This window comes from Petaurus breviceps, unplaced genomic scaffold (genome assembly GCF_028583685.1).
Source record: "Petaurus breviceps papuanus isolate PSGF00001 unplaced genomic scaffold, PetGlider_PUasm1.0 227, whole genome shotgun sequence".
Lineage (NCBI taxonomy): Eukaryota > Metazoa > Chordata > Mammalia > Diprotodontia > Petauridae > Petaurus > Petaurus breviceps.
In genome coordinates, this window is record NW_027185896.1 from 914,506 (window position 1) to 927,115 (window position 12,610).

General features: G+C 36.9%; 1 protein-coding gene across 16 annotated transcripts in view; it reads left to right on the top strand.

Moving 5' to 3' along the window:
• The window catches only part of TNS3 (tensin 3), a 427,559-nt gene extending 419,114 nt beyond the window's left edge, over nucleotides 1-8,445 (top strand). For all 16 annotated transcript variants that reach the window (XM_069095442.1, XM_069095438.1, XM_069095436.1 and 13 more), the window contains 4 exons: nucleotides 827-995; nucleotides 2,324-2,392; nucleotides 2,499-2,525; nucleotides 5,158-8,445. In XM_069095442.1, coding sequence (XP_068951543.1) covers nucleotides 827-995; nucleotides 2,324-2,392; nucleotides 2,499-2,525; nucleotides 5,158-5,302 — 410 coding nt within the window. In that variant the 3' untranslated portion in view covers nucleotides 5,303-8,445. The remainder of the gene's footprint in view (nucleotides 1-826; nucleotides 996-2,323; nucleotides 2,393-2,498; nucleotides 2,526-5,157) is intronic.
• The last annotated feature ends 4,165 nt before the right edge of the window (nucleotides 8,446-12,610 follow it).

Here is a 12,610-nt window from a genome sequence, read left to right on the forward strand (position 1 = left end):
TAGTAGTAGTAGTAGTAGTAGTAGTAGTAGTAGTAGTAGTAGTAGTAGTAGTGGTGGTGGTAGTATCATATCCCTAGAATATAGCACTGTGCCATATACATAGTAGCCACTCAGTAAATAGTTGTTGAATTGAATGTTGTTTGTGCAATGACCTCACAGGTCTGACCATGTTACTCCTCTGCTCCAAAAGCTCCTGAAGCTCCCAATTACCTCTAAGATAAAATAAAAATTCCTATTTGCCACTGAATGCCTGACTTCAGCCTACTTTTCTAGGTTGATCAAATATTACTGCATTCTGCACACACTGTTCTAGCCAAACTGGCTTATCCGGTATTTCTCATACCTGAAGCTCCAGGCCCCCTCCCCATGTGTTGCCACTCCTTCCTCCTTAAAGAATTCTTAGCTTCCATCAAAATATAATTCAAATGCTTCCTCTTACTTGAGGCTTTTTTTTTATTCCTCCTAACTGCTAATGACTTTCTCAGTTCCTTAACTTGCTCCCCAAGAAAATTGCCATGTGTATATGTGTGTATATATACACACATACATACACACATATGTGTGCATGTATGTGTATATATGTGTGCATGCATATATGTATATATTGTACTTTTAGAAAATAAGCCCCTTGATGGCAGGGACTGCCTCACTTTTTTTATTTGAAATCTATTCTGAGTGCCTTAATATGGTTTCTAAAATGTAGTAGCATCTAAATATATAATTAATGATGATTGATTTCCTGTATAATAAAAAAAAGAACTAGTACATTGAAAGAAAGCAAATAAAATGATGTTAAACTTTTTTTTTTGTTTTTCACTGTTGACAGCTTGCAATGTTTGGTACTTAAATTCCGTGGAAATGGAGTCGCTCACAGGCTACCAAGCCGTGCAGAAAGCCTTGAGCATGACGTTGGTTCAAGATCCTCCTCCCATTTCTACAGTTGTCCATTTCAAAGTGTCTGCCCAGGGAATTACACTGACTGACAATCAGCGGAAGTGAGTGCCCCCTGTAGGATTTGCCTAAGTAATGATGTGACCCTCGCTCGCTTTCTCTATCCAATTCTGGGTGCTGCTATTGATTCAAAAAATTGTTTATAGTTATTGGTGGTTTTCAAGTTTAGCAAGATCCCAACCTCTCCTTTCCTTTTCTTGTTAAAACAGAATTTTCAATCATTTTTCTACAATTTCATAGTGAGAAGTAATATGATTTGGTGGATGGAAATCTGGCCAGAAAGCCAGGGTATAATTTCCATTTCTGACACATAATGCTATGTGACTCTGAGCACATCACTGAAGCTGGCAGGGTTCCAGGGAACTCTCTGCAGACAGAGTGCCAACTAACCCTGGTAGAAGGGAGTTTCCTCCCTTGGGAACTACTTGTACCAATAACGTCATAAAACCAATTCCTCTGTCTTCAAAAATATGAAAATGCATGCCGAGTGTATTATTCTAACAGTTTTATCAGGCAACTACTAAGCACAGTAGAGTGGTTTCTTACATGCCTTACTACTTACTACAGTCCTGTTTTAATTACATACCTTTTACAGTTGTAGTATTTTATTTCCTGTAGCTTTGACACACACACATACCTGAAGCCTTGAATGACTTAATCAGATCATCTAGGTCAGGGGTGGGGAACCTGTGACCTTGAGGCCACATGTGACCCTCTAGGTCCTCAAGTGTGGCACTTTGAATCCAAACTTCACAGAACAAATTGAGGCTGCAGGTTCCCCATCCCTGACTAGGGGATTTGTCAAGATGTGGACAAAGTCTGTGCCTTGGAGTACTTTTCCTCTTGTGATTAGGTAGCAAAATTTATTTTTCTCTTACTGTAATTTTTTTAACCGTTGGTCCAAAATAATAGCCTTCCTTGCTTGTATACCAGTGTGGTTTTGTGTCTTCTTAAAAATCATTTCCTTAAAATATAAAGATTCCTTTGAATTCTATTACTATCTTCCAGAGTAATAACATAAGCTACAAGTACAATGGGCCTACTCTTCATCTGTTCTTTCAAGACATTTGTAAATCAAGGAAATAATACTAGAAGAGTCATAGGATTTGGGAGATCATCTAATCCAAAAATTCTCATTTTTCAGTAAAGGGAAGTAAAATTTGGGGAGATTAAGTGAATTCCCCAGTTGCACATAGAAGAACAAGCCATGCTGAAATTTATGTCTCTTGCCACAAAATCCAGTGTCCTTTTATACATTATTGCGTTTCCTTTCAAGATAAATTACTTACTAATAATCATTACCACACCTCAGTCTTAAAAGAGAAATGCTGAAAACCTTGATTTTTCTCCCTCCATTTTATTTTCTTAACAGACTTTTCTTCCGAAGACATTATCCAGTGAACACTGTTATTTTCTGTGCTTTGGATCCACAGGACAGGAAGTAAGGCATTTTCACTTGTTAATAAATGTGTATATCTTTAATTTTGCCTTGAAAATGTAAACATAACTAATGCTTTCATTTTATTTCCTCTTTCATGTACAACAAGGTGGATCAAAGATGGCCCTTCAGCAAAGTGAGTTGTCCACCATTATCTGGATTCCTTTATTTAAAAGTAGACTCTTTTAGCTTGGATTGTTATGAAGACTTGAACTTTTGTCTCAGTTTCCACAGATGATCGATCACTTAGCACAATCTTTCTAAATTGTTGATGTGCCCAAAAGACCATGCAAGACCATCCTGTTAGAAACATTTAGTTTCTTCCTTGTTTTTAAGGACAAGAACTAAATCACAAGAGTCCCAAAATTTGGGAATTGGTCTCAAAAATCCATCCAGTCAAACCTGACCCTACAAATGGCAATTTAACTTTTGCTTGATGGCCTCCAATGAAGGTTATTAACCAAAGCAACCCATGTCATTTGAATAGCACTAATTGTTGGGAAAATTTCCCTCACACAAAGCCTAAATTTGCTTTTTTTGCATACTTTTATCCATTGTTTATGGTTCTGTATTCTGAGGCCAAATAGAACAAGTCTAATTCTTTTGCTATAGAACAACCATTAAATTATGTTGACAAATGTTTTATATTTAGAGGGAGGCTTAACAGTGGGCAAAGATGCTTATGACTTCTCTCCTCTTTGTGTGCTGTGAGTAATATAGCATACCTATATTTGACCTGAAAAAAAGATATTGCCAACCAACATTAATTAAAGTAAAAGAGATTATACATCATTATTGTATTTCTAAAGGTGCCTTTATTAGAAACAGGAATAGTTTTGAGGTCAGTAGAACTTGGTGAAAGGGGCTAAAGGATCATGTGAATCCTAACTCAAGTAGGAAAGACCTTTCTAACTTATTGTTAGAATTTTATGTATGAATATCAGTGATATCTCATAAGTTAGTATATGTAATTCTAGGTCTTTTAGTCAATTTATGAGTATTCCTTGAGTAAATAAATAGTGTGTACCTAACATTCTTCTAAACATTGGGTAGAATACAAAAGAAATACAAAATATAGTCTCTGCTATCAAAAAAATGTTTTTCTGTTATCTTTGGCCTAAATGATGGTTATCGATGAATATCCCCTGCCTTCCAATCCTTGGTTGTTCACCTTTGATAAAACTAGCATCCTTCCAGCTGAAAAAAAAGTAACGCAGAATCATAGATCTAGAGCTGATGTGAATTTCAGAGACCTCCTAGGTCAACCTCTTCGTTTTCCATTTGGTGAAACTGAGGTACATGGAGGCTCTTTGACTCACCTTCAGTAGCACAGATAGTAAGTAGCAGAGGTAGGATTTAAACTCTGGTCTCCTGACTCCAGAACCACCATTTATCTACATTTAGTATAGACAGTGATTTCAACTGTTTGAAGAAAATAATTAAATGTTACTCTCTGTTTTAAAAGTTTAAGGCCGGTCCCCAAAAGTCCTAGTGAAGTTTTAAGCTATTAAGCCTTACACAACTTAAAATTTCACTTAAGACTTTTGGGACACCCTGTCTAGAATTTGTCATTTAAGAAAAAGTGAGGGGAAAAATACCCTAGTATTTGACCTATATTTTTTGAAAGGTCTACGTTTCTTATATGTGAACCATGCCAATTTTCTAATTTTAGCAAGGCAATTTGGAATAGAGCAGAAGTGCTTAGTGTGTGTGTGTGTGTGTGTGTGTGTGTGTGTGTGTGTGTGTGTGTGACAGAGGGAGACAGAGAGATGGACCCATCTGGCAGTCTGGTGAAGCCTATGGACTTTGTCTCAGAATGATGTTTTCAAATACATAAAATAAAATATATAAAATTAATAGGATTATGGGGGAAAACTATATCAACATCTAATTATTAAAATATTTTGTAAAACAAGTTAATGAACGCTAGATAAAAATCCCCTGGTGCAGTCGTCAGTTATAGGGCTTAGACTCAGAAACACCTAAGTTCAAATACTCAGACACTTACTAGGTGAGAGATCCCAGGGCAAACCTAAATTCTCACATCTTCTGTAAGATGGGAATGATAATGATAACTACTTTACCAAGTTGTCATAAGGATAAAATGATATGCCATATGTTAAAGTAATTTGTAGATCTTAAAGATATGTAGATGTATGTATATCCATGTGTATGTATGTGTATATATGTGTTTGTGATCTTTACACGACACTGTCATCTTTCCTACAGAGTCTGAATGGATTTTATATTTTAGCAGTAGTAAGGATCTGAGTTGTCTTCATCAATAATGGTAATAAGTACAGCAAATAGAAAGCTGAGCCTGGAGTTAGGAAGAGTTAAGTTTGATTCCCATCTTAGATACATACTAGCTATGTGACCCTGGGTAAGTCATTTAAATTCTGCCTCTTGTTTCCTCATATTGTAAAATAATAATAATAATAGCTACTACCTTCCAGGGTCAAATGAAATATTTGTAAAGAGCTTAGCACAATGTGTGACACATAGTAGACACATAGTAGGCCCTATGTGTTAGTTATGATGATGCTACTTCTCTTTATATAAGAAATGACCTATGTACTAGCAAATAAAGCAGGTTAGATAATCACAGATGTGTCTTGTTGGATACTGCTATAATGAGGAGATGCTTCCTAGTTGTGACGTGATTTAAGTAAATAAAAATGGGAAAATAGTATGTGGATGTTTGCACAGGGTGACTGTGTGGTGGTGTGTAGGTGTTGCCCATTTAATTTTTGAATTGCCTTTTCCAGGGTATTTGGATTTGTTGCAAGAAAACAAGGGAGCGCTACAGACAACGTGTGCCACCTGTTTGCGGAACATGATCCCGAGCAGCCTGCCAGTGCCATTGTGAACTTTGTATCAAAGGTCATGATTGGTTCACCCAAAAAGATCTGAAGCCTCCCTGACAGACAGACTCCCCTTTAGACTTTGGTGCAAGTAGGGAGGGATGGCATCCTTTTGAACTATTCACTCAAATGTACTGATACGAAGAAGAAAAACAGGACCTTCTACTTGTTGTACATTTTTTCTTCTTCCTTCCTTCCTTGCCTTTTTTTTTCTTATTTTAAAAGAAAGACTTCAAAATTCCTTGGCCTTTCTCAAGAGAAAATTTTTGTCTCTTGAAACATCTTCACAGCCAAGTGCCAAGTTCTAAATAAAGGAAGCTACGTCTGGAGCACCTGTTCCTATCCAGAGAGTCTGCTTTGGAGACGAACTTTACAAGAGAAAAGCTCGTGTACTCTTCTTGTCTTTGCCCAGTATCTGTTGGGTGAACAGTGGAATGATTGCCTGGTTACTATATCATACGAATTTTATGAGATTTAATACATAATATAACTGCATGCATGGCCTTATGGAAACACTTGTCTTTTTTGGTAGCTGTGACTCTCACAAAGTGATGTTCTTTCAGAGGATAATGGGCCTCTTGTACAATCCTTTGCTCTTCCCTTCATCTTTCCATAACCAAGGCTAGAGTTGTACTGAGAAGGGGGAAGTATGTCTGATGAAGGTTAGTGTAGGTTGAGTTTTTTTTTTCAGGGACCATGAAGACAGACAGAGGGGTAGGGATACCGAGATTGTAAGGTCTAAATTTGGGAATGATTGAGGTCATTGTGCTTTATGAAAAGTTAAGAGATGTCATTTTTTAAAAATTGTATTGGTGAAGGCTTCATGTATTCTGTTCATTTAAAAAATATATTTTGTATGAAGAGTCAAGCAAGAAGGAAACCATTTTAAATAATAGCAGGATAAAAATGAGGGAAAAGCAAAAAAAATGATTTTATATAATTTATATTTTTGCCTATGCCAGATTATTTATGGTAGAAATTTGATATTGCTATATTGTATGAGTACTCATTACTGGACACCTTGTTGAGCTTTGCATTTCTTGTGTTATTGTACCTAAGTATATTCTATTGCATGTGCCTTGCTTAGAAAAATATGTCACTATTTTCTTATGGTGTCATTATAACACATCCTGTATTTTGGAAATACTCTTTTAACAGGAAGTCTTTTTGCATATTTGGGTTTGTTTTTCAATATTTTGTTCATCAAGTTAACTTCTTTATGGTTTTTACACCTAAATTTTTTTTATTGTGAATAGAATCAGCTAATGCATCCAGAAGGGAAAAAGAAAATTATTTTGTTAAACTCTTGCCTTGGCATCTGCTTGTTATTTTGGATGTCATTTGTATGGATAGAAACAAGTTGATGTATAGGGCACCTTAAGCCTTTATAAACTCTCATGGATCTTGTCACGCTGCTAAGTGGTTTTGCTTTGTATTATAGTCAGTGTCCTGAGTGTGACATCTTAAGAATGAAGGTAAGAAAAGGGATGATCCTTGAAAATATAAACTTTTTTAGTTATCATATTAGCTTCTGTATTATATGGGCAAATACGTACTTGTGTATATTTCTACATCCAAATAGTTTTCCCTGCAAATCTGTCATTGGTGAAGTTCTGCTGGGACCAATGATCCAGGACTTTGCCTGGTTGATGAAACATTAACTTTCTTCTCTATTGTGCACAAGGTTCTGAATAAATGTTCAAAGACCCCAAGTATCCCCCATTAAAGTTTTCCTTAATAATAATATCCTCCTATCTTTTCCAAGATCAAGTATCAGTACTTTATTTTATGCAAGAATTATAGTAACCAACTTAGGCTTTGAAAATTTACTCTTATAAAGAGATTATTTTAATGCATGGGTCAGGGCAGCAAAAGGCAGGGAAGAAGATGGCAGTTCAAATGCAATTGTAATTGACTGAGTTGTGGTGGGCATTGTATATAAAGCTAACAGGTAGATAACTTGCTCCAGTTGACATGACAAAGGCCAGGGCCTCATTTCTGTGCCAAATGTTTTATAATTCTGTTACACATTTATTCATCATGTAGTATTTGCATTGCCATTTAAAGAGTCTCCTTGGGCATTTCTGGGATCCCATGTGCCTTAAGAACAACCAATCAGGCAGAATTTTTACTCCTAAACCATTTCTCAGGAGTGTCCAGTCCAATGTGTTTCATTTCATCAGAAGTTTGGGAAAACTAAATGGTTGAGAGGGCTTAAATTACTGGATCTTCCAAGAGTGTTACTCTCATGGAAAGGCTGCCCCCACAAAAAGAAGAATAAGAAGAAAGTTTGTTTAGGACTTAAATCACTTAAATCAGGTTCGAATAATCACTCTTTTTGAAGAGAATGCCATGGAATTGGGGCCCCTCCTTTCCTGCCAGTACACGATGACTTGGGGTTTTCAAGATATTGTCACAGCATTTCATGCCCACATATATTCAGGAAGGACTCCAGAGCCTGAAGGTTGCCATTTTTTAAAAAGATCATTTAATGGCATGCTTATTTTTTTTTAATTTTTTGCTCTTTTAAAATTTTTGTTCTGTGTTAGAGCATCAGGGAAAATCCACTAGGAGCTTGACTCTTCTTAGCAAGAAAAATAGGGTCCGTTTTTATGGTTCTAAGGAGAGCTCTCATAGTGTGTTTCTCTTATGATAAGTTACCGCATATGTTAAAAATGTATGAAATAAATTTACATACTCAAAAGAAAAACTGTAAGGTATACTCAGTAGTAACTAGCATATCCAGTCACACAGCATTCTTTTTGTGACAAATGTGCAAACTGTTAACACAACATGCTTTCCCCCCAGGATGTTTCAAGATATGTATATGCAGTACTGAAAAGAAAGACTGGTGAATTCATATTAGCTTTTTGCCACATGTATTTGTAGCCAGGCACCTATTAAACTGCTTGTTAAATTGTATTGCTATAATCCTTCAGTGTTATAATATGGACATGATAAAAAGCCATGCTTAATTAAGTGGTGCCAGTGTATCCTTAATATCATTGACATGTTAACATCGCCTTCTCTGCCTTACCTATTAGTAGATATTTTACCTTTGCTCTATACTGTAAAAAAAAATATTCAGTATGTAAATGAATGTCCTATAAATTCTTTGTATAGTCGATTTCTCTGCTTTTTAAATATCACTTCTATTCAGAGTATAATAAAATTATGAATTTGTTAAGTGTCTGTCATTAGAATTAGAGTAGTCTATTTTGGGGCAGGGGGGCGCAGCTAGGTGGCACAGTGGGTAGAGTGCTGAGCCTGAAATCAGGAAGACTCATTTTCCTGAGTTCAAATCTGGCTCCTCAACACTTACCAGCTGGGTGACCCTGGGCAAGTCCCTTAACCCCATTTGCTTCAGTTTCCTCATCTGTAAAATGAAGAAGGAAATGGCAAACCACTTAAAAATCTCTACAAAAAAAATCCCACATGGGTTCAAAAAGAGTCGGACATGACTGAAAACACTGAACAGCAACAAAATTATATTTTTTTTTGGTTTTATTAATTTGTTTACTTTTAGTTTACAAGATTCATTTCCACAATTCCTTGAGTTTTAAATTTTTTCTCCCTCCCCCCCATGGCGGCATACAATCAAGTATTGTATCTGCTAGTACTCTCACATTAGGCATTAGTCAGGTTATAAAGAAGGATTGTATCAGATGGAATGAACAATGAGAAAGAGGAAACAAAACCAAACAAGAAAAAGAAAAAGCGGGTAGTTTGCTTCAGTCCGGGTTCAAACTCAGTTCTTTCTCTGAATGTAGACATCAACAAAAGTATATTCTGAGAATGAATTTGGGCCTTGATGGTGTTGAGTGGTGGCACCCTATAAATATCCTTTACATTTTATTTTGAGGAAGTAAAGAACAGAGGTGGGAATTCTAGAGACAAGGTCATATCTTTGAGTAAGGGTATATCTTTGAAAAATAAGTTAAAAGGAAATCTGTTCAAAGAAGGCAAAGTTCTTTAAAGAAATCAAGGGAAGAAAGAATGGGAGGAAAAAACGAGCAAATTAAAATCTTTACTTTCCATGGTAGGAGTCAGCATTTACTGTTTCATCCTCTGGAAACAAATTTCTTGTCATGCTATAGTCCCAAGGTATGGGAGAAAGAGATCTTTATGGTCAGATGGAACAACTACCTTCTCTTCTTCTCTTTATTCATATCAGTAATGTAACACAGGCATCCTCCTTTACTTCCTTCATATATCAGCTGAAAGATAGCTCTCTTCTATGATCTTCCCTTCCTATCTAGAGTTGAATGAAGCCGGCGTGAGAATCACAGGACCTAGCTCCAGTTCTGCTTCAGCCAGTAACTGGGGCATAACTCTGACTGTCATTGACAGCTTCTAGGAGGCATCATGATATACTGGAAAAACCCCTGGATTTGGACTAGGACAATCTAGGTTCAGACCCTCGCTGTGCCGCTAGTACCTAAATTCATACCTATGAAGTATATACATCCTGTGCCTTGATTTCTTCATCTGTAAAATGACACAGGTGAACAAAATAATCTCTAGATTCCCTCTCAGCTTGAAATATTATTGTTTCCAATAAAATCAAGGTGGGGTAGGTATGAAGGTAGTAGAAGGCATTTACAATGTGTAGGGCTACCATCTCATGAAGGAGATTCAAATTTTGGCTCCTGTGCATCACTTTTTGAAAAATAAGGCATTTCCCCCTCAAAATGACTTGGGAGGAGTCTTTATCCCTCACTAGTCATATAAAACTGGATATTTTTCACTTCAGGTGTATTTTGAGGGTCAACTTGGTATTGCTTTTGAGAGCCACAAAGTCAAAAGGATAATTTTGTTAAAGAAAAATTATATCAAATTTGCATTTAAATTTCTTTTTTCAGGGTATTTTGTTAGTTTATCCCAAGGATCACTGTGGAGAAATCATATTGCCTTTAACTTGATGGTTAAGTCCTAGAGAGTTGTCTAAGGTACATAAAGGTTAAATATCTTCTCCAGGGTCACACAGCTCAGAGGCAGAATTTGAATCCACCTTACAGGATCACAGATTTAAAGCTAAAAGTGACCTTAAATACCATCTAGTCCATTCTAACACTTCTTATCCAATCAAAATTTTAACATATCCCAATGAATGGGCATATATTAAAGTCAATTCATCAAGTACTTCTTAAAAGATGAGGGACCAAAATGGGGTTATTTTTCTTTTTTTCAATTAATCAAGTATGTATTTATTAACTGATGGTGAATGGGGAAGTAACAGATGGTAGGAAAGGAGGAAGCAGATTTGAATTCATTTTGTGGGCCAATTAATATTTATTTATCACTGCTTTTATGAACTGTATAATTCCATATTTGAAACACAGAGAAGCCCCTGGAAACTCAGGCACTTGACCACTTCCATTGGTTCAGAGATTAAAAGATGAATTTTGTGGCACTTGAGACAGAGGGGATACCCATGACTGGCCTTGAGTAGAAGCATGGATTTTTCATTTGGGATCTGTTGGGATGGGATGGTTGGGCAGCTTCCTAATTATTTCTGTCAGGTTATCTCAGTATAGCTAAATACTTTTCCCCCATGAATTTCAGGACATTGCTCTCATTCAGTGACTAAGAGTGATTCCAAAGCTAAACAGGTATTTTGCAAGTATGTGCCAGTTACCCATTCTCCTCGCCATAAGTCCTAATAACTAGCATTTGACTTTAACTTAATTTACAAATGGTATTCTCTCTCCTCTTTTGAAAGTGACTCTCCTGGACTATGCCAGTCTTTAATTTCAGTCTTTTCATTTTCTAAGAGCTTTAGCTTCTGTTTTTCTCATCTTGCTTCCCTGGAGTATCAGTTTTAACTCTGGCTTCTGTGGAGGGAATTTGAATGCCTGGGTTAGGACAAAGAAGCACAGGGAATTTCGGTTGTCAGTTTATAGAGTAATGGATTATCTGTATTACTGAGTGGGTGTTTCCTATCCTCTGAATTTTTCTGGGATTTTCTAGTTTTTACAACTCTTCTTTCTTTTGCCCAGCATAGCATCTATTAAGACTTCAGTGATAAGAGGGTCATATTTTAAGGGGATGATTGTAAAGAAAACTGATTCTTTTCCCTGTCCTTAATTTTTTTTGGTGGGGGTTGCAGTTTTTTGGAGGGGGGAAGGTAGGGTGATTAGGCTTAAGTGACTTGCCCAAGGTCACAGGCTAGTTTTGTGTTAAGAGCCTGGAGCTGGATTTGAACTCGGATCCTCCTGACTCCGGGGACAGTGCTTTATTCACTGTGCCACCTAGCCGTCCCTTAATTATTGGAGGGGGCATTGGGACATGTTCAATAATATATATGGAAAGTAGTGGGAAAACAAGATTTATGAGTAATGAGAATTGTATGGGAGTCCTACTTCTGCTATGTTCACCTTCCATGGAATGTCTTTTCTAATTTCCTCCTTCATTCCTCCACTTCTATCCTACTGGCGCCTTCCCTCAGTTTACATTATATTTACTTCCATGCACATTTGCATATTGTTCTCTCCATTAGAATGTTAGGTCCCTGGGGACAAGGATTTTGTTGTTACCTTTCTTTTGCATCCCCAGTTCTTAGCCCATTTCCTGGTACTAAGTAAGCCTCTAATAAATGCTGGTTGACTGGACTGATAATGGGGAAGTAAGTTATACTTTCTGAACCTCATTTTCCTCATCTATCATAATGATAATAATTATACTCCTACTCCCTTCACTTTGAAGAAAGTGATCTAAAAACTTCAAAATGCTGAAAGAATGTGAGATAAGATTATTAATGAAAGTCGTGTTGACTGGGCACCTGTGGTGTGTCAGGCTCTGGGCTAAGGGCTAGGGATACCTAAGGAGGCAAAAGATAGCCCTGGCCCTCAAAGAATCCACAATCTAATAATCATTATATACCAGATTTGCCAAATATTTCTTGTGAAATGAAGAACGTAGAAAGCAACCCCTAGAAGGGCCTAAAATCAAAAAGGGGTTATTGAGCAACCAAAAAGATTAAGAAAAGATGTCTGGGGTTTTTTTTGGGGGGGGAGGGCAATTGGTGTTAAGTGAGTAGCCCAAGGTCACACGGCTAGTTTTTGTGTTAAGTGTCTGAGGCTGGATTTGAACTCAAGTCGTCCTGACTCCAGGGTTGGTGCTCTACTCAAGGCACCCCCTAGCCGCCCCAAAGATATCACACAACTACCTAGTCACACAACTACCCTGAGAGGTAACTACTGTTATTTACCTACTAATGAACTGGGTAGGAAGAGAGAAACCTTTAGAAAGAGGAATCTGGGAAGAGGCTCGCCAGGGTTTAAGGTTCTGAATGAAAAGAAATAAGTCTGATGAGGTTTTTGTTTCCAATAACATGAAGTGGTGAAACAAAGTAAAA